The 21188-nt window shown below is 39.9% G+C and overlaps 1 protein-coding gene across 12 annotated transcripts in view; it reads right to left on the reverse strand.

Annotated features, from left to right (window-relative positions):
• The window catches only part of Npas3 (neuronal PAS domain protein 3), an 851762-nt gene that overhangs the window by 22169 nt on the left and 808405 nt on the right, over nucleotides 1-21188 (reverse strand). For all 12 annotated transcript variants that reach the window (XM_058573655.1, XM_058573656.1, XM_058573650.1 and 9 more), the window contains 2 exons: nucleotides 5450-5643; nucleotides 1491-1597 (listed from right to left, as the gene is read on the reverse strand). In XM_058573655.1, the coding sequence (XP_058429638.1) occupies nucleotides 1491-1597; nucleotides 5450-5643 (301 nt within the window). The remainder of the gene's footprint in view (nucleotides 1-1490; nucleotides 1598-5449; nucleotides 5644-21188) is intronic.

A 21188-nucleotide genomic window follows, 5' to 3' on the forward strand; every position in this document is an offset into this window, starting at 1 on the left:
TCTAGAGCTTCCTTCAAAGATCCCGAGTTTTCTCCATTTTCTCTGAATTCCAGGCAACAAAGAACTTGCTGTTTCTTTTTAGGAAACAACATCATTTTCCTCCCCAATTAATTGAAGAGCCATCTGCTTCTGTGATACACGGCACCCATTCATTCTTAGCAACAAGTGTGTTCCCTAAATCCCTGGTGTGCAATATCAAGGCACATGGTTCAGTGTTGGAAGGGGAATGTGCCAGAGAGCAGCCTTGCAGGCAAGTCTGCCCAGAGATACAGTAAATTGAATTTGCTCCTACACTGGAGTGGCTAACTCAAGGTTAAAAACACCGCACAAGGGGCACATTTTGAGGCTTTGGAGAGCTGTCTCCATCTTGCCTTTGAAGATCTGAGTTTGAAATGACGAAATGATTGTCAAGGCAGAAAGAATCCAAAATAGCTCTCCTCAACCATAGTAAGAAAGGGGAGAGGGGGCAAATACAAAAAAATATTTGGCTGGTGTTTACCACATAAAACCTCCAACTTGAAGCCATTTCATTTGTGCACCTTGCACGTACTTAAAATCAGAGTTCAGAACTGGGTTTAGCATCTTTTAGGAATGTAGCTGCTAGAGCTCTTGTCTTTCAGGAAGAGTCTGTTGAATGGTCATAAAAAGGAGCTCTGATGAGAAAGGGGAACCTCCTTCCTTGGTGGTCCACCAGATCAGGGCTTTTGTCAGACCCCATTCACATACAATATAAATAGACAGCTCATGGGGCTTTGAGGGAAAAGGTCATGATGACACATGTGAATTATTGCTTGGATCCAACCAGAACCCTGTTGGTCTTGCTTGCTTGAGTGCCACAGAAGGTCCTGGTAACTGAGCCTGAAGGTCAGGAGCTCGGAGACAAGACTCAAAGGGTGGAGATCAGTTTCTTTTTTTTCCAGGAATCAGAGGCTGGATGTACCTGCTCCTCTAAATAGCCTCTATCCAGATATACACAGAAAAGGCACCGCTGTTGAGAGCTACTGTAACCAAATAATGTGTTCTTTTCCCTGCTCATTGGACTTCCTGACCACAACCTAGTCTTGTGGTTGCTCAAGTAGACATTTTTGTGAGGATCTGGCCTATTTGAACGTGTCTTCTTCCATGTACAGCTTAAAACTGAGAACACAAATTTTCAAGCAGAAGTTGCTCTCTAGAAAGTGAAAGGGTCAAGGAAACACTTAAGACTGAGGGTTCCCTACCACTTTCTGGGAGACAGAGCACAAGAGACCACAACATTCTGGGTGAGCATCTAAAGATCCAGCAATTTCTCAGGGTCTGTGGTCCACCTTTCAATCTACAAGTTGAAATGATTTATGTCTCACTTTTTCTCACGGCATGCTGACAGTCACCACAAATGCATACAGGACAGATGAAGGGGAAAAATCAGCACTGAAGCCAAAGAAGCATCAGAGAGAGAGAGAGAAAGAGATGATGCCAGCCCCGTTCGTCCCCCACACAGGGATACTTACAGTCCAGGTGGCTGTGCCTGATGCCCTCCACGTCTTCTGCGTGAATGAAGTGGTAGCATCTTTTCCCTACAATGTCTACAGGGGTCAGGTCCATATAATCACTAATCCTACAAAGAGAAGGACACAGGATGGAACTTGGAAAGAATAAAAATAGAGAGACTGTCCAATAACACATCTACTGATGCACTTTCATCATGCCAGGTACTGGTGAGGACATGGCACTTGGAGGAAAAACCCCTTATAGGTAAGATTATTTCTTTGGCATATAACAGAATTTTTCAAAACCAGGACATGTGCTAGTTCAAGCAATTACATTTAAATAATTAGATAGGATTTTCTTTTCTTCTCTCTTTTTTTCCCCGGCATTAGAATACACATTTAGACAACATAATTCCATGGAATTATTGAGAATCAGTAACAATGCAAGATCCTCATTACAGGCCAAGATAATTCAAGGTTACATAATAAAATAAAAACATGCTATGTTTATACCAAATGATTAGAGACACCTTTCATTTAAACAGATTGGTCTTCTATTGGGTATTTCCATGAAAAAAGGCTTCAACTGCTTCTTGGCACAAAGTCCAAATTGGCATTTCAAGGGATATAATTTAAATGCTGAGACATACAGATGCCTGGGGGTATTATCTTTTTTAGTCTTAGTCAGTTGGGAGCTCAGCTTTCACTCCTGGCTCTTTTAACTGGTACTTTGTGGTAGATTCCACACAGAAACTTTTAAACCATTTCAGCAGCTCTCTCAGGCTTGTGCTGGATGGTACGTGTGTGTAAGCCCCTGTCATTGATTGTCCAGACGTCAATGTCCTCAGGCAGAGCACAAAAAAATAGAACCCAAATTGGAAAACATGTTGAGGGAATCTGCCTGGTTTACGCAAACATGTCAAAATGCTTATTACCCTCTGTATCACTGAATCCAGATTCACTTTGGCCAATCTGAAATAGACTGTATTTTTTTGGTTGTTGTTTAATTTATTCTCCTGACTCTGTGTGTGTGTGTGTGTGTGTGTGTGTGTGTGTGTTTTAATGGTTTATGACATTTGATCTATTTAAGTATAAAATAAATCTTTGGAAATGACACATTTAAGCAACATATGAGATTACTGTTGGGGAGTTACATCTGGCCCCCAAGGCAAAGAAATAAGAAAGAAAAACAAAACCGAAATACTATGGAATATGATTAAAATACAATACTCAGTAAGTAAATTTCTCAATGACTCGCAATTTAAATAATATTTCTTGGTCGATCTAGAATTCTTAGTAAAATAAGATTGATTGGAGAAATAAAAAGGAGTGTTTTCTAAGGATTCTGTGGTTTTGTGCTACAAAATAGATTAAGTTGGTGTTTTCCTAAAATCATTAGCCTGTTCTTCCAAGTGCGGTTTGCAAATGAGGGAACAAGGATGTCATTAAAAGACCCTCCTTGGTGTTTCTGAATTTGCCAGCTCCTCTGAAAGCATTAGATGTCAGCTTTGCCCGAGGCTGTCCTAGGCAAAGTGCAGAAGAATGGTCTGCAGCTCAAGGAGCAAGCTCTAGTTTCTAGTTAACAATTCCCTAATTACATAGGAAACCCCAGGAAAAAGCCACTCCATCTTTAGGGAAGGTGTTTCTTTAGTTTATCCTTTATTCAAATTAAATCCTTCAAACAACAGAGCTTGTCACCCTGGTGAAGGTGAGCAGCTCAGTGGTCAAGGACTTCTTAAATGCACAGGAAGCAGCAGACCAGAATCCCGAGGCATCTTTTACTCTGCTCCTCAGTTTCCTCATCTGTCAAGTAACCCCACAAGGTGGGGAGGGGATTATGGAAAGGAATGAAATTAACACAGCATAGGGCCTAGCACACTGTATGCCTTTTCTGTCAATCAAATATGCAATTACCTTAAAAATACAGGCCTTTTTCATAATTACTATCATCTTCAGTTAGGAAATAATGCAGTATTGTATTGGCTAATACGGGGATGTGGAAAGCATTTTTTTTTTTTAAATGGAAAGTAAAAGCTAAAAGCAGGTCATAGAAAATGATCTCAGTTACTGGAGTGATACCATGAGGCACTCAGGTCTATGGAACTTGTCAGAAGAATCAATCAATTGATCACAGGAATGAAAATTAAATGATGTTTTGGGATAGGGCTATTGCTGGAAATTTGGGAAATAAGCTGAGGCTCCATTTTTTGGAAGGTCTGGAGATGGTGAATCTCAACCAAATGAGTTATCATATATTCATCCTCTGACTTCATATCTGCCTCTCTTGGCTGCATCTCCTCCAGTATTCTAAATTTTGGTAAAATTAAGCAGCTTTGAGGGCAGTAATTGTGTTCTTTCATGGAGTCTATGTATGAAAAGTCCTTCTCAGAGGTTATTCTGACTTCTCCCTTGCCATTTGGACCCCACAGAATGTAGCCAAGTGCATGGTCTTTTGAATCTGGCAGACTTGGTTTTGAATCTTGGCCGAGGGCAAGAAATCCTTTCTCTCTAAGCTGAAATTTCCCAAGAGTGATAGAGACATTGGCAGCACCTACCTCATGGAACTGTCCTGAAGCTTAAATGAGATGGTGCAGATGATTAGATTTGCACATGGCTGAACATGTAGTAAATGTTCATTAAATGTCAGCTGTATTTATTATTACTTGCCAACTCTAGCTAATCACTGTGGCTAACTTGTCTTCCCTAATATTCTGTGATCATTCCAGAATACCTTAGACATAGCCAAGTATATAGTCATGGATGATAAAAATTCTAATAAATGTTAATAAAAGTTGAAAAGCAAACTTAGAATTATTTATCAAATAATAGTGAGAGGTTCATGCTATCTTCCACTCTATTGAACAGTCACAGCTCAGGTGGGTTTCTTTTTTAATTGGTGAATTCCTTCCCCTAAATCAGACCCTGTATGGAAACGGTAGGCAATTTCTAACTTGATCTGGATTTCTGTAGCCACCTCCCTGTGGACTGAATGCAGGGGCTGTCTAGCTTCCTCTGGGTCAGCCTCTGGAGAGGTCAATTACTCAAGACACTTGACCATTCTGCTCTTTCATTTCCCCTCCAAAGACACTTAGAGGGCTCAGTGAATATATATTGCCTTCAAGCCTGACAACAATCTGTGCAACAAAAGCATCTTCACCAAACTGACCCTGTGATTCTCCCTGTGGCACTAGGGGATGCCTGCCCGGGATCACCATGCTACCTTCTCATGGCTGAGATGTGGGCTCTTTTTCACTGCTCTTCCCACATCCTGTGATTCTCTCTTCATATCAGTCTGATGACGGGCTGGTGACTTCTAGGTGAAAGGTCTGAAGGGGCACTGTCCCAGTTTCCTGTCCCTTGCTTTGTGCTTAATGGAAAAAGTGAACTTTTTAACCAGAGGTGAAAAGTCTTTTTATAAAAGCTCAGTCTTAAGGAAGAACTGCCAATTCATTCATGTGATGACTCATCTTTTCTTAATGTAGTGAAATCCTCAGGATGATAAAGTTTTATTCAATAGTGTTGCAGATTCCTTTTGCATTGCTTTTCCTCTGGGGGCCTCAACTTCTATTTTGTCCTCTCGGCTTAATTTCTGTGTGAACACTCACCATCATGATGCTGGGCCCTTGTACTAGTTGAAGTGGGCTTCTCGGAGGCACCAGGAGATACCTTTGACTGCATCGTTTTGCCAGTCCAACAATGCCCCAACCCTGCTCTGTCCTTGGGTTCTCATCCATTCACTATAGTGGATGGATGTCTGGGTATCCTAATTCATTCAATTGTTGTCCCTAATGTAAATCAGGGCAGCCATATAAATTTTTTAAAAAAAGCATGTTTGGTGTCAGTCCAAGGAGCCATTAAAACTAAGATCAGGATTTATAATGAGCCTCACTGGGAGAGTAAAATCCTTCAGATTGCTGAAAACACAGACCCTCACCAATGAGCAATGTGCAACAGGACAAATGAAAACAAAAACAAAGTACCTATTTTCACAGTAAATGATATTGAGGTCCATATTTACTCGAGTGACGAACATATGGCAGTCAATTCTGACTTCATTGATCGTTGGGGGAGGCAAGGCATGAGCCACAACCACAAGACCCATGATTTGGCTGGGGACGGTCCTCCCATGGGAAAGCGACACTCTCAGGCGTAGCCGACCTGTTATGTGAATCACCTAGAAGAAAAACATTAAGTACAGGACACCAGTCAAATTTCCATCCTAGATGTAATAGTTATTTCTTCTGAAAAATGCAAAATTACATCTGGAACAACCAACATTAGCGTCTATCTTTTATAATCATAATGACTGTCAGTGTGCCCTCAATGTCCCCATGGCAAGAGACAAAAGAGAAATAATAATATACTCTGAAAATTTCTCAAGGCAGTATTATTACAGAGTTGTTGCTTTTTTTTTTTCTTTTTGGACCTTTTTTGTTTGGTGGTTTTTACATTTAGAAGAAACTCATAACCAGATGAAATGATGAAAAAGTGAACACTGAGCTGCAGAAGTAAACATTTGCATTATCAGCCCTTCTTAATAATGAAAGATGTCCATCTCTCTCCAAACTTGTACTGAAAGTATTACATGGTCATCTCCTTTCAAAAGGGTGGTTCAGAACTTACCTTCATCCAGGAGTTGATATTGTAAAAGGCAAAGTCTCCAAGAGATAAGAAATGTAGGGGTTATGACATGAATTTTTTTTCCCAAGGATATTTTGCAGCACTGAGTTATCAGGAACACAGCAATATATTGCAATGCCCGGGGGTGGGAAGAAGGGTGTTGGTCTATGATTCATTCCTTGAGCTAGGGACGGTCATACTGCAAAACTTGCACCATTTTGGTGGCAGCTCTGAGGTACTTTTCCAGAAACCAGAGGGAGAATATTGGGCTGTCATTTTTGATTTTTTAGCCAAAGAATATCAAATAAAACCCAGGTCACCCAGAACCACCAAACCTTTTCTTGTAAACTGCATATAGAAGGAAAGCCATAGTGTCAACTTCCTGAAATGATGTTTTTGGGGAAACAAAATCATAAAAGGGTAAAAAATAGGAAGAATTTGTGTGTCTATACTTTGAGATAATGAGTGGAGTGCATGTGTGTAGTCTTGGAGGCTGTGTGTGTGTGTGTGTGTGTGTGTGCGCAAGAGAGAGAGAGAGAGAGAGAGAGAGAGAGAGAGAGAGAGAGAGAGACAAAAAGAGAAACTCTAGCTATGTCCTGAGGACCCTGCTACTATGCAAGTCCTCCAAAACCAGGTCATAGAGGTAATTGCCATGGTTCACTGTACCATGGAGCTCAGTTTAGTAGCTGAGTTTCCACATTTGCTTTGCTCCCCAAATGCATCACTGAGCACCAAACCATCTATCGAATTTCTACTTTTCCCTCTATGCCATAAGGAACCAAAATGGGAAGGAGGTTTCTCTTGCCTCGCCTCCCAGGAACAATATGCTCTAGAGTCTGCTCTCCTTCCCAGAGGCTCCACTGGCAATTCCTTTTGCGTTTTATTTTTGTTTCTCTTAAGTTATTCTGTTTTCCAAAAGCAAGCCACACTACTGTCAGTCAGGAAGCAGGATCAAAGCTTATGGGGCTGCCCTTCAGAGTCCTAGCTGTTCTAAATAATACCTCTTCCCTGTCACCCTTCACATTTGCGCCCAGAGCTGCGGATCTGGAAACACCAACGAGGAGGATTATTTAGGTTATTTCAGCAGCAGCTTTTCGACCACCCACATTTGAAGTTGACTGAATTCATACTTAATGCACCTTTGCTTTACGCTTTGGTCAGATGAGCTACTTTATGAATATTTGAAAACGTTCCTAGAGGCAAGGATGCTAAAACACCATCACAGACACACATTTTTGCAAGACCTCATTAACTAATAAAGAAATAGCTAAAAGAAACGGGATTAACTTCACAGGAGGGGTGTTGCCGTCTTGGTCCTCCTCCCAGCTAGGCTTACATAGCTGCTCATTTATCATGATCTGTCTTGTTTTATCAGGAAAACTCAGCTTCTTGGAAACACACAGATCTATAAATGCTCAGGAAAACACATACCCAGAAATGATATGCTAAATAAATCCCCACTTGGTATTCTATTCCAAAGCAATTTAAAGGTGGCTGGGCTGGAACACATTTGGGGAAGGCAAACGTAGGGGAGCTGTTGGCTGGTCAGGTTTGCCCAACCTCTGTGCTCCCATTTTGCCTGTGGCTATTGTGGTATTGGAGGGGGTGTCAAAGTGGGGTCCACTAGGGGTCTAAACTTGTAAGTTTCTGATTCTGTTACCCCTGGGAGCCCCTCTGTGTCTCAGTTTCCTTTTCTGTGAAATGGGGATAATATTGACTATTCTGTAGTTATGTAATGAAAATCACAGGAGATAATGGCAGTGAACCCTACAAATGGTAAAGAATTCTACGATTTTTAAGCAATGCCTCCACAGCCACATCAATGTTTACAGCAGCACAATTCACAATAGCTAAACTGTGGAGCCAACCTAGATGCCCTTCAGTGGATGACTGGATAAAAAAAACATGTGGCACATATACACAATGGAATATTACTCAGCATTAGAAGAGAATAAAATCATGGCATTTGCAGGTAAATGGATGGCATTGGAGAAGATAATGCTAAGTGAAGTTAGCCAATCCCCCCTTATATCTCTGATATAAGGAGGCTGACTCATAGTGGGGTAGGAAGGGGGAGCATGGGAGGAATAGATGAATTCTAGATAGGGAAGAGGGGTGGGAAGGAAAGGGAGGGGGCAGGGGATTAGCAAGGATGATGGACATCATTATCCAAAGTACATGTATGAAGACTCGAATTGGGTGTCAACCTACTTTATATACTAACAGAGATTTGAAAAATTATGGTATATATGTGTAATAAGAATTGTAATGCAAAAAAAGTACACATATAAAGGCATGAATTGGTGTGAACATACTTTATATACAAAGATATAAAAAATTGTGCTCTATATGTGTAATAAGAATTGTAATGCATTCCACTGTCGTGTATTTAAAAAAAATAAAATCAATAAAAAAAATAAACAATGTCTCTGTTTGCCTTTAAAGATATCAAGCAAAAAGGAACAAATATTAATATAGTGTTGGCTGAAGACCTAATAATAAATGCCTTATTATTTTAAAGGATTATAACATTTCCTATTTGGAAGAAAATCTGAGAGTGTCTGTCCCTCTCTTTTTTTGGCGGGGGGCAAGGGGTACCACAGATTGAAGTCACGGGCACTCGACTACTGAGCCACATCCCCAGCCCTATTTTGTATTTTATTTAGATACAGGGTCTCACTGAGTTGCTTAGTGCCTCGCTGTTGCTGAGGCTGGCTTTGAACTCTCCACCTCCTGCCTCGGTCTCTCAAGCTGCTGGGATTATAGGCGTGCTCATCCTGATCCCTTTATTTTTCATTTTGTAGGCAAGGAAAGAGGTTCTGGAAAGTTCATTCCCTGTCCAAAGTCCCATAGCTTGGAAATGGCAAATGAACTGGAACTCAGGTTTCCATGTCTTATTTGAAAATTTATCATGACTTTACACCTGTATGCATTTATGTGCTTATTCATATGGAATGAAACAGAAATATATATCAGATGCCAATTTATTACTTTAGGTAACTGGTACTAGGAATCTTCAAAAATATTTCATTTATTACCAGAAGCTCAGGTTATTTGAAAAGTCCGAGAAACAGCACAAACTAAGAAGAAACAAAACAAAACAAAAACCTCAAGAAATTTCCAATGCAGTAACTAGACAGTTGTTAAGAAATGTCAAAGAACAACCAAAGAAGAGTGTCTGATTGTGTTAGGGGGTAAAGGAGGACGGGAACGAAGAAAAGAAAGGGAAATCTGTTGGATCCCACAATTAATTTTTAGGTTTAAACTAACATGTTTTTTTTCCAAATGGATTTCATAGTGCCAACAGAGCCCTTTTCCTCATGTGACAGGTTATGATCAAATTTTAGAAACATATCTGGCAGCATGTATCCAAATATGCACATAGCTGAATTTTTCATTCTGTAGTTGCTTTTAAGGCTTGGAAAGTAGAAGAAAGAGTATTATCAGGAGAATCTGGGTTTGAATCCTAATCCTGGCACTTAATAGCCAGGTGGCTGTGATGATCTGAGAGCTAAGATGACTTGCTTAGTTTTCAGGTCAGTATATCAGAGATTAAAAAGCATATGTGAGGACTGGTTCCAGGACTGCCTATGGATACCAAGACCCACAATTCTCCACTCCCTTTTATAAAATAGTGCAGTATTTGCATGTGAGTGCACTCATAGACTTTAAACCATCTCTCCATTACTTGTAATACACACTACAATGTAAATGTCATGAAAATAGTTGTTCTGTTGTATTGTTTAGGAAAAAATAACAAGAAAAAATGTACATGTTCAGTACAGATGCAGTTCCCCAACCCTCCCACCCCTGGAACATTTTCCATCTGAATCCTGGATGGGGGACCCATGGATAAGGAGGGCCAATAGTACTCTGCAAAGATGTTCTTTGTTTTCTTAATAAGGTTAACAAAAGATATGTTCTTGGTTCTTTAGTATCTAAAATGCTTCATGTGTAAGAGATCTTGGTGGGTGCTGGAGTGCTGACCATGGTGAATAAAATATAAATCTGTCTTCAAAGAGTTCAGACTCTACAGCAGGGCAAGAAAGTTGTAATTTCTTGTAACACAGTCCTAAGAGGGAGGTGGTGCAGTGTCTGATCAAGAAAGTGGTTCTCAATCCAGGCTATGTTACAGTCCCTTATAAAGCTTTGTTAACATGTGGATTTCCAGACTCTATCCCCAGAGATTCTAATTGATAGCACTGGAATTCAGCATTTATTTGTGTTTTAAAGCTTTAGAGGTGATGCATATTGTTTGAGAACACTTGGCTGATGGCTTTGGAGTTACATCTGTGGTTCTCAACCTTGACTACACCCAGGTATCACCCTAGGTTATACCTGAGATCAATTAAATTAAGATCCCAGGGAGTGGAAAATTGGCATCAATATTTGCACATATAAAAATTTTTTCCCGGCTGGGGTTGTGGCTCAGTGGCAGAGTGCTTGCCTAGCATGTGTGAGGCACTGGGTTCGATTCTCGGCACCACATATTAATCAATAAATAAAAGCCCATTGAAAACCAAAAAAAAAATTTTAAAAAATTTTTCCCAGGTCTTACAGGGCTGCTGAGAGGATAAAATGAAAAGGTATATAAGGTGCCTAGGTATATGTCTGACATACTCAACAAAGACTATTTTTATTAACTAATAAGTATGTTCCATAAACAAGCTATAGAATAAGATTTTCCTGACATCTTCATGTGTTTGGACTAGGAAGAAAATACTTTCAGCTGAATGAATCAGGAAGGCTATGTGAAACTGGCATTATATTTTTGACATAAGATCAAATCATAGAATGGGGAAAGGGTTTTCAGATTGAAGACCTAGACCAGAGGAAACTATTGGGAATTCCCACGAGCATTTCAGTTGGTGACAGCAGTAGAGGAGACAGAGATGGGCCCAAAATGGCAGGTTCAATCCACAGAAATTGGCAGTGGGACCAGTGAAGAGAGACAGCACCATGATTTTTGAGCCTGTGTCGTAGTATGATATGACAGTAGATTAAATGGTAATTGGGAATGAAGGAACTGTTGACCAGGGTGGGGGTCTAAGATGATTTCCCATGGACAGTGACCAGCCTAGGGACATCCTGGAGAGGATGTCTACGGAGTAGTTGAAAACAAGAATTGGGCACTAAAGAGATGATAGCAGAAGCTATACTTTTGAAAAAATTTTTTAAACCTTTTCTTTTCTGGAGGTGATAGTTAAAATCAAGAAATGCAATGAAATTCTCAATGGAGAAAAACAGACAAGAAAAAAGTGCCAAAGGCATTTTTTTTGTGTCCCTTTGAGTACCTGAAGCCTAAGGCAACTTATGGGTTCTTTTTGTTGTTGTTTTCCTCTAAGTTGAGGTTCCCTTGCTCTGTAAAACCCGCAGTAGTCCTTCCTTTACTTGTGGTTTTGTTTTTGTGTAGTTTCAGATAACCATGGTCAGAAAAAATAGTATAGTACAATAAGGTGGGGAGAGAGAGAGAGAGAGAGAGAGAGAGAGAGAGAGAGAGAGAGAGAGAATTCACATAATTTTTATTATAATGTAATGTTACAATTTTTTCATTTTGTTGTTGATCTTTTGCTGTGCCTGATAGATAAATTAAACTTTCTAATAGGTATGTATGTATAGGAAAAAAAATAGCACATTACAGGATTTTGTACTACTTTAAGTTTCAGGCATTCACTGGGGGAGCAGGGCGGGGAAGGTCTTGATTTTCTTTTTCCATGCTGGGGATCTGACCCAGGACTTCCTGCCTGCTAGGCAAGTTCTCTATCCTGAGCTATATCCCTAGCCACTGGGGTCTTCTTTCTTCATCTACTCTTACATTCTAACACAAATGCCAAGCTTGTCATATCATTGCCAATCTTAGTGGTAACATCCCAATAAATGGGCATGGCTTCCTTTTAAAGTTTTGTAGGTGGATGGGAAATGATTGTGAATACAAATACATAAGCCTAAATTCTAATATTATGCCAAGAGTCATGAAACTATAAAAATAATACAGCTGCTTTAAAATGAAAGGAATATTGGAGGACAGCAACACCACTGAATTGAGAAACAGGACTTCTGATTTCAATCTTGGTTCTGGTCATCTAGGTTGGCTAGGGTAATATTTCTTTAGATACAAAGTGGTGGAAAAGAAATAGGTGATGATAGCTTCTAGAGTATTATATAACCAAATGCTCAATGGTGGGGCTTTAACTGTGTTGTAGCATTTTCCTCCTCTATTTTTATACTCCCCTGGTGGGGCAGAGGTTTCAGAGTACAGTTGCCAGTTGACAAATGCAGTTTATTTTAAGAATTCATTCATGGGGATTTTATGCATTCTGAGTTGGAACCATGCTTTGGTTTTGGTCAAAGCTAGGTGAAAACTGCCTCTGTGTTCTAAAGGTTCATCTTGGTTTGGTGTTAAGGCTAATCTACAGATATTCTTCAAAAGAGCTTTCTGAACTATGACATTCTTTGCCCCTGAGCTCAACTTTATATAAGAGCTCAATCAGCACACTTCCTTTCAGTGTTCTTGTCTTATCATAAAGAGATGTACAAAAATGCTAAAGCTCATATTTTTCCAAATTCCTTACACAGCAACTGTCTGGATGCCAGCATCATGAAACAGGATTGAAGAATTTCTGGGTTGAAATCCCACCATATTTGAGGAAAAAAAAAAAGATGTCCAAATTAGCATGATTTGATTGTCTCATAATAAAAAAAAAAAAAATCATGGTTTGACTTAGTTTTCTTTGATCCAGCAAGGAGCTGTATATGGTGCTGTGATTGCATGTCTGCACAGTTAAGGACGAGTGTGGGAGTGTTAACAAGCCATGCCGCTTGGACAAATATCTATTTCTCTTCCTGCCATATGCTCCTTTCACGTGCCTGTTGGTGATACACACTTAGGTGTGCTCCCCCAGTATCTTCTCATTATAAACAAGCCCATCACAAAGACCTTGATACAACCTCCCCTCTGTCAATACTTAAGGAGAGAAGGCCCATGATGGAAGAGTACATCTGGAAGCTATTCTCCTCTCTCTTAGGAATAAATCTCAGTTCTACTAATAGGAAACGTTTTTGTTATCAAAAGGCAGGCCAAGTATTATGTGCATTATTTTCCACATATAATGTCAAGCACAGAATAAGGTTAGGCGACTAGGGGAACAGAAAGGGCTGTAGGCTCAAAAAAACTACAGATTCCCTGGGTTTAGAATATCTATCTTCAGAGATTTTTCACTTGTCCTTTAAGGGGAATACAAATTTACCTAAAAATTAACCTTCCTCCTGGCACTCTGGTTTCTTTTCTTTTTTCCCCCTGAAGAAGTCTGGTTTAGCATACAGATCATTCAATCTCTAGCTCACATGGGAGAGTCAGCTAATTATTTAGAAGAGTTTTAAGGTGGCCCTAAACCTGTTGAAAGATAAGGGCTTAGATGGGTCTTATGAACCCAAACATCTAGCCTGCAGCATAACAACTTAATCTAAATCAGCATGAGACTATCAACCTTATATCTATTATTTCATTCTGATTCTCAGGGAGTATGTTTTCTAGAAGTTAGACCATATTCATAGATTGGAGACTCTGTTCCAATAGGTCTTTTAACTATCTCTGTCTGACTCTTTCCACTTAGGTCTTTGTACAAGGTCTGAAAACAAACAAACAAACAAATAAACAACAATCCTAAACCTCGGATGAAACATGTGCTTGTCCACAGAAGCAAGCACCCCTGAGAAAAGGGCCTGTGACCGCCCTTGGAGAGGAAGAAGAATTGCAGAATATCATTTCCCTTTCTTTTCCATGAGCTCACAGTTTAGTTCTGGAAGTTGATTTTAGAAGGAAAACTGTAGGCTTCATCATCATCACAATGGGACTTTAACAACAGGGGCTAAGAAAAAGAGAGAATGGGAAAATTGGCTTCTCAAGGCAAAGCTGAGACTGAGGGAGGCAAGATTAAGGAGGAAACTGACAGGAGATGCTGACAGGGAGTGGGTGATGAAGTAGACCTCCTCCAAGGCCAAGGGGTTGCAATAAGAGAGGTGGTCCTCAGAGGTGGTCATCACCTAATAGCTATGAACTCAGGAAGCAAATGTATGTAAGATTCTTTCTGGGAGTTTGATGCAAAGAATTTCCTTATGAAGATCAGAGATCTTCAATACTGGACAGGCAGTATGGGGGTAAGATTCAGCTCTTAAGGACCAGTAAGAATTACTGAGAGTGTCAGAGTTTAGGGTGGGCTCATCTTAAGGGTAGCTTTGGTGGTAGAGAAGAGAGGAGATGAGACTGGGTACCAGGGAGAGTTCTGGCCAAAGTTAAGAAAGAAGAATCCTGACAGAAACCTATCTTGTTGGATAACAGGGCTATAATTACATAGGAAGTGTTAGTTCTTAGGGACCCCATGATCTTCCATTTGGTTTGAATGGAAATGAAATAGACAGGAGAGCAATGTCATGGGGCACACTCTTTGATGCTTGGTCTGATTCCTAAAGGCTCACGACAGTTGATTCAGGAAACAGACAAAATTGAAGCCGTACAAAAGGGCTTTCCAGAATGAGGAAGGCAGAGGAAAAGGAAGGAAACCAGGCTAATTTCTCTGCTCTCACTGAAGTACTGAGATCCTGAAGGAAAGCAGGCACAAGCTTGTGCGTGAACCTGGGCATTCCTACTCTTACAGATGAAGTCCACTTAATTGGGTCAGCATGCAAACACCTACAATGGCTAATAGGCCTGGTGCAAGAGGGAAAATGTATTCCATTCTTTGAATGGAAAGCATGAACCACTTAGTGTTGATTTCAGGGACTTCTTTTAAACAGAGATAAACAAAATCAACCTCCAGGGTTCTAATGGTTCTTAAATCAGGATGTACACAAAAATCACATGGAAAGCTTATAAAGAATGTGGATTCCCAGGCCCCATCTGCACAACTTCATATTCTCTAAATTTAGGTTGGGCCTGGGAATCTAGATTCTACCAGACCATCCAAGTGCTCTGAATGGCAGTGGTTGGCAGGTCATATCGACTACTCAGCTGCAACTTCTCTCTGCAGGGCAGTTGAATGAATCTAGAGATCTTAATAAAGACCACCCAGGGGCACATCACAGACTGCCTTCCAAACAGGGAAAGGAAGATGAACATATATTTACAATTAAATCTGTACTGAAAATAGTGTTCTACTCTGTGGAATATAACGGGTTGCCTTTGGGTTCTTTGAAAATGGAGGAGTGGCGCATGATAAGCAGGAGGCCTGGCTACTGTAGGATCCGGGCATGTTTCCGGTGCCTGCTCCTTTCTTTGTGAGAAGGTTTGCATTCTCTCAGTGGCCACGCCATAGTGGGCTGCACTGTTGTGCTGGGAGCCTCCTGGGGGAGGCTGAGCTCTGCCAATCCCCTCCCCCTCGCCGGGCCTGCCCCTGGCTCAGCTCCTGATTAATTCAGGGGATCCTGGGAGGTTAACCCTTAATTTGATGGCTCCAGTGGGGAGCTGAGAGATTGCTGGTAATTCATCACCCTTGCTTTATTTATTTTTTTTCGATGCAGAAATATTTTCTAAGGCAACAGATAAAAAATTATTTTTAAAACCCATGTTTAATATACATTAGACACAACATTCTCTTCTTACATGACTGCGTCCTCTTAACATAACAATTACTTCTCATCCATCTCTTTTAACAAACTTCAAACACATAACATTAAAAAATATAACTACAATTATAGTTTTAGTTTCTCAAAATGGGCCCAGACCCCATATTTGCTTCCTGTTCCCTCTGGAGAAAGTAGTCTTTCTTCTACTAAAGATAAGATTTTTTATTGGGATAGTTTAACTAAGCTGCTGAGATCTCCTTAACGAGATTATGTAAATGTATGCCAAGGATATAAACCACATTTTCTCTGAGAGTGGAACACTTCAAATATCATTTAATAATACAGGACCATGGTAGAAACACCTCGATAAATTGTTAAGGGGCAAAGCAAGAAGGCTGAACTATACACATCTGATCAAATTTCGTTTGATTCAGTTACTTTATTAAAGTCTCCTAGAGAAGGACAGAGGACCATTGTACCACCGTAGAGGGCAACTTTTTTTATTCCTCTATCATTTGATGTGAAGGAGGGGGTATCACCCCTCAAGGCCCTCCGAGGCCCCTTGTGGCTTAGTGCCACTGCCTTGAGGGTAGGGAGGCAGTTCTCGATATAACAGACTGTGATTGTATTTGCTAACAACTCAGGGAAACAAAGAAGATTCAGAACTAGCCCCACGCCAGGCAAGGAATAAAAACTGGCTCCCTACTCCCATCTCCCACCTCCTATGCTTTCTTCCCAGCAAGAAATACTACAGTATTTTGATATAATTTCCTAGGAACCCATGGGCTCTTATAAGGAAAGATATAATATATGATATGTTTGGAAATATATACATGCAAGGAAATATTTCTCATCCTTGCATAGCATCTTTGTGTGTTTTACTTAAATTTCTTGAGTTTAACAATCAGTTTTGTTTTGTTTTTGCTTTTGTTTCTCTTGAGTTTGCTAGCAGAATTTTGTACAGACACTCTAAACTATAAAAAATGCAACAAATGTCCAAAGACAGCTGTGCGCCATGGGCTGAATGCTCTTTTTTATGAAGACGGTGGGTCTAGAGAGCATTCTGGTGCTGAGAGAAAATGTTGAGGCAGCACTGCATTCAGGCAGCCTCTTTCACCCCCTCCTGCAGTCCAAAGTATGCTATGATTGTATTTGTATAATAAATGAAACTCTTTAGGAATAACTTTGAGATACAGAAGCCAGCAACCTCTGCCTTCCTCAGTTTCAGAGGTACAGAATCAAGGCAAGAACAGTTCTCAGGGAGGGGCAGTTTAGCTGTCTCCTGAGTGGAATATTTTTTTAAACTAGCCATCCCCTTGAAGGAAAAATGCAAATAATAATTATATTTGCATTTATTTATATATATATGTATATATACATACATATATATTTAGTTGTGTGTGAACCTTTATTTTTATTTTTATGTGGTGCTGAGAGTCAAACCCAGTGCCTCACACATGCTAGGCAAGCACTCTACCACTGAGCCACAACCCCAGCCCCTTATAATTATATTTCTGATCACTGAAATTATTTAAAGCTATCAGGTGGGTCATATGTTCCTTAAAAAAATTTTTTTAACTCCAATATTCCCCAAATGTAGCCATAAAACTCCTTAATCATCAAACCTAAAAAAGATCACGTTCCTAATACTTTTTCTATCATTCATTAGAGCATTTCAGAGGATGTATTTCCTTCCATTTTCCTCTTATTTTTTCAAATGTGTCTATATCTATATCTACATCTATATCTATATGTGTATCTATATCTATATCTATATCTGTAAGTGACTGATCAAACCTAGGATTTTAACCTTCAAAAGACCCCAGGGCTCTGACATGGGTTTTTATCCATTCCATATATGCAATTCAAACCCCCCTCATGTGATTTTTGTGCGTGTCCCCAGCTCATTTTCTGCATTTGGTTTATTCAGCCATGATTAGAGATAGTCATTTACAGTCACACATTTGGAAACTCTTTAACAAGCTTCTAGCAGTTTCCTTCCCAAAGCAGCTTAAACAGATGAGGGTGGAGTGTCAGTAGCGACAGCAGTTTCCTCCATATCACTGATTCCTGCTACTATTTGTATGTCTTTATCAGGATTTCCATTTTGTGGGAAGGCTTAAAAAAACAAAGCCTCAAAATACAAAGATGCGCAGTCCAGACAGTATAGAAGTCATCATTTTGAGTAGACTGACTTTAAAAATTAAAATGGAAGCCATCACACTATAACCTGAAAGTTCCCTAAAAAAAAAAAGTAAAAAAAGAGCCCCCCTCCCCTTTTTATTTTAAAGAATACTTTTTGAAGTAATTGGCACAAAGACTGTTTTAGTGCAGATTGCTGCAAGTGTGCTCTTGGCAAAAACATCATAAGCACTAGAACAACTTTAATATGCTCAAGAAGCCAAATATAAACTGACACCAGGAACTCAAGTGTGGGAACAAACAGGGAAATAAAGGAGAGCATCTCAATTTAATACAAACCTACATACAAAGGGACCAATTTTTACGATTCATGGTTTAGCATACAATGTAGCTGTCCTCTGAGTGAATATAGAGTAGTTATACATAAGAAATTAGAATTATCAATTCGAGAGAATTTCTCAAGAGTCCTTTTGATATGTAATACTGCAACCATAATGCCTAAGAAACCAGACATCAGTGCATTAAACGAGATCAGGTTGGGATCTATTTTAAAAGAGGAGGGTTTGAACTTGAAGAAGCGTCTCTTTGATTTGACCTCTGGAACAGAACTTCTGCAGGGAAACTCTGAAGGGATCACTTCCCCCCTACCTGTGGCCTTGCTTTCCAGGTCTTTAAAATGTTAAAGTGTGAATCCCTGTAACCCATGTGGGGAGTGGGGAATCATTTCAGATGTGTCTCCTGTGTGGAATGAAATGGGAAGAATTTATAGACTTTTGCATTCTGTGAGACATGGGAGAGTGTTCAATTCTCTTGATTCCATTGAATAGAAAAATGAAAACTATTTTTTTTTTTAAATTTCCTTCCTCAAGTCATCTTCTTTGCTATTTTATGGTAAGGATTCAAGGATTTGGAGATTTTCTGCATCTTTCTCCATCCACTTTTCAAATTTCTCCCTGATTGTGACCAACACTTTCTTTACCCTGAAACTGAAAAGAAGGCTCGGTTTTCACAGTCTTGCTAAGTAAGATTTCTCCTGCAACCCCCTGGAGTTCAAACGTGCTGCACTTTTTTTTTCTTGGGGAACGTTTGAAGTCCCCTTTAAAAATAATGCCTTGAGGATATTTTTCCCTAATACCATTTAAAGAAACTTGAAAGCATATGGCTCTTGAAGCGCACAGGGTTCTAATGAAGTAATCAGCAACACTGCTCATATGCAGACTTCCACCAGGAGCTTTTAGACCCAGCCCAGATCAGTCTTTTGAATGAACTGCAGTTCTGCAGAAACTCCTTTCCTCTATCTGCCGGTGGACTTTTAAAGTGGTGACTTTCAACCTTTGAAGGATGGAAGTTGCTGGAAAGGTTGTGTCAGGATCAGAACTGTCAGTGGCCAAGCAAATCAATCTTGTAAGCTTGTAAGACAACTCAAGACAAATATTCCTCTGTAGTGCAGTCCCCATCCATAGTATGGGAGGAGAAAATAAAGTTTCTTTGTCGGGTTCTATTTGATGTAGTCCCTAGTAGCCCTGCCATTACCTTAGGTGATTCTCCACACAGCCAGCAAAGACTAAATAAAACAAAAACATGGGATATTAATGTACTTTCCCTGGAACTGGGCAGAGCATGCTGTTCTCCTGTAGTTCTGCAATGGATTCTCCAAATCTATCATAATTAAAATCACACTTCTTCGGGCACAACCTCATTAGTGCCAAAATATCACATCTTGTGCTATTTCCCTGGGACTTTAGCAAAATAAGTAATGATTCTTCTGATTATTGAAGCAACTTGTGCTATTATGACTGCCAAGTGAGGATGCAACTGTTTAAGCAGCACTCGATTTTTAAATTCCTACTTTGGTTTAGGTACACATAACACCCCAAACAGGGGTTTTAATCAGTAAACCCACTCATCCACAATATCTCCTTTTCTATAATACTTGGAAGGGAGGGATGAGGTGAGTAGTTGATTGACAGGTGTGAATTATTCAGATTCAGAGACAGGTTGTCCTATTCTTTCCTGGTCTCTACAATGTCAGATAATGCTTTTCAAATGTCCAAATGTTCTGTGTCATTTTATATACCTCATCCAAACTATACAATTAATCTGTTGTGAGGCAGTGTCCTAGGTTCTCAGGATCCAGTGATAAAAAGGACAAAGAGGAATGCTATGACCTGATAGATGTTTCTGGCTGCTTTTAAATGGCTGCTTTGGGGCCCATCTCACAGAAATCCAGGTGAGAGAAGATGGTAGCTCAGAAGGAAACAGTGCTACATAGTTGGATAAACTCTGAAAGTAGAGTTGACAGAATTTAACAGAGGGCAGAGCTGCTGATGTGTTAAATAAATGTGCATGTGTGTGGTGGGGAGGTGAAGCAAAGAGAGGATTTTGAAGGATATGCCAGAACTTTTGTCCAGAGCCTCAGGATGGAGGGTGTCACTTACTGAAATGGGAAGGGCTGGTAGAGGGCCAAATATTTTGAAAATGGGTTTTGTTTTGTTTATATTATGACTGAGAAACTTGACATTTGAATGAAGATTCAGTTGGACACAGAAATTCACATGTCCTTTAGTGTCAGTATTTTTTTCCAAACTTCATTTAGAGATCTTCTATATGTTAAAATGGAATAGTTCCAGAAGTTTTATGCATATCCATTTTGGTAAATGTACTTGACAAAATAAGGACATAAATGATGTAAATACCACAATCTCTGAATTTCTCTCTTTCTTTCTTTCTCTCTCTTTCTCTCTCTCTCTCTTTCTTTCTTTCTTTCATTCAGACTGTGAGTAGAAGGGATGCTTTTTCTGATAAAAGATGCCACTGAGTCAGGACTAAAGACAAACAGAGCAGACCAGGCAAACAACAACAATGGCCCGTAGCAGTAAAGCCTGTGTGGTCTGCAAGGGATTTTCACTAGACAATTTTTATTCTTCATATGCTTTCCTTAAACTTCATTTCCAAAGCACTTCTGTTTTCAAAATCCAGAAGAGTAAGAGAGGAAATACATGCATCCCAGTTCATGTTCAACCCCCAATGTAAAAGTATGGGTGAAAGGTTTAATTTAAATGTGCTAAGGTGGCAAACACTCTCCCTTGTCCCTGACATTTCCCATCTTGCTTGGTCTCTGGAAGACATCTAAATGTATGACCAGGAGAAAGGAAGATAGCATACAGAGCTTCCTCGTGGAAGAGTGCACTGGGAAATATTTAGGGGACATTGGTTCACTTGGCAAAAGCTCCCCTTTTAAAAATAAGTCTGCAGAGTACTGGGGGTGGCACACCTTCCTGAAGCAATGACCTTCTCCTGGTAGCTGCTGGAGGACTGCTGCTTATGTTTAGTTTCCTTAATCCTGATAAAGCAGTGAGGAGGGCTTAGGCGGTAATTTATTTATAAGAAATTATA

This window comes from Marmota monax, unplaced genomic scaffold (genome assembly GCF_021218885.2).
Source record: "Marmota monax isolate L192 unplaced genomic scaffold, Marmota_monax_Labrador192_F-V1.1 WCK01_AAM20220418_F8-fsc00222, whole genome shotgun sequence".
NCBI lineage: Eukaryota > Metazoa > Chordata > Mammalia > Rodentia > Sciuridae > Marmota > Marmota monax.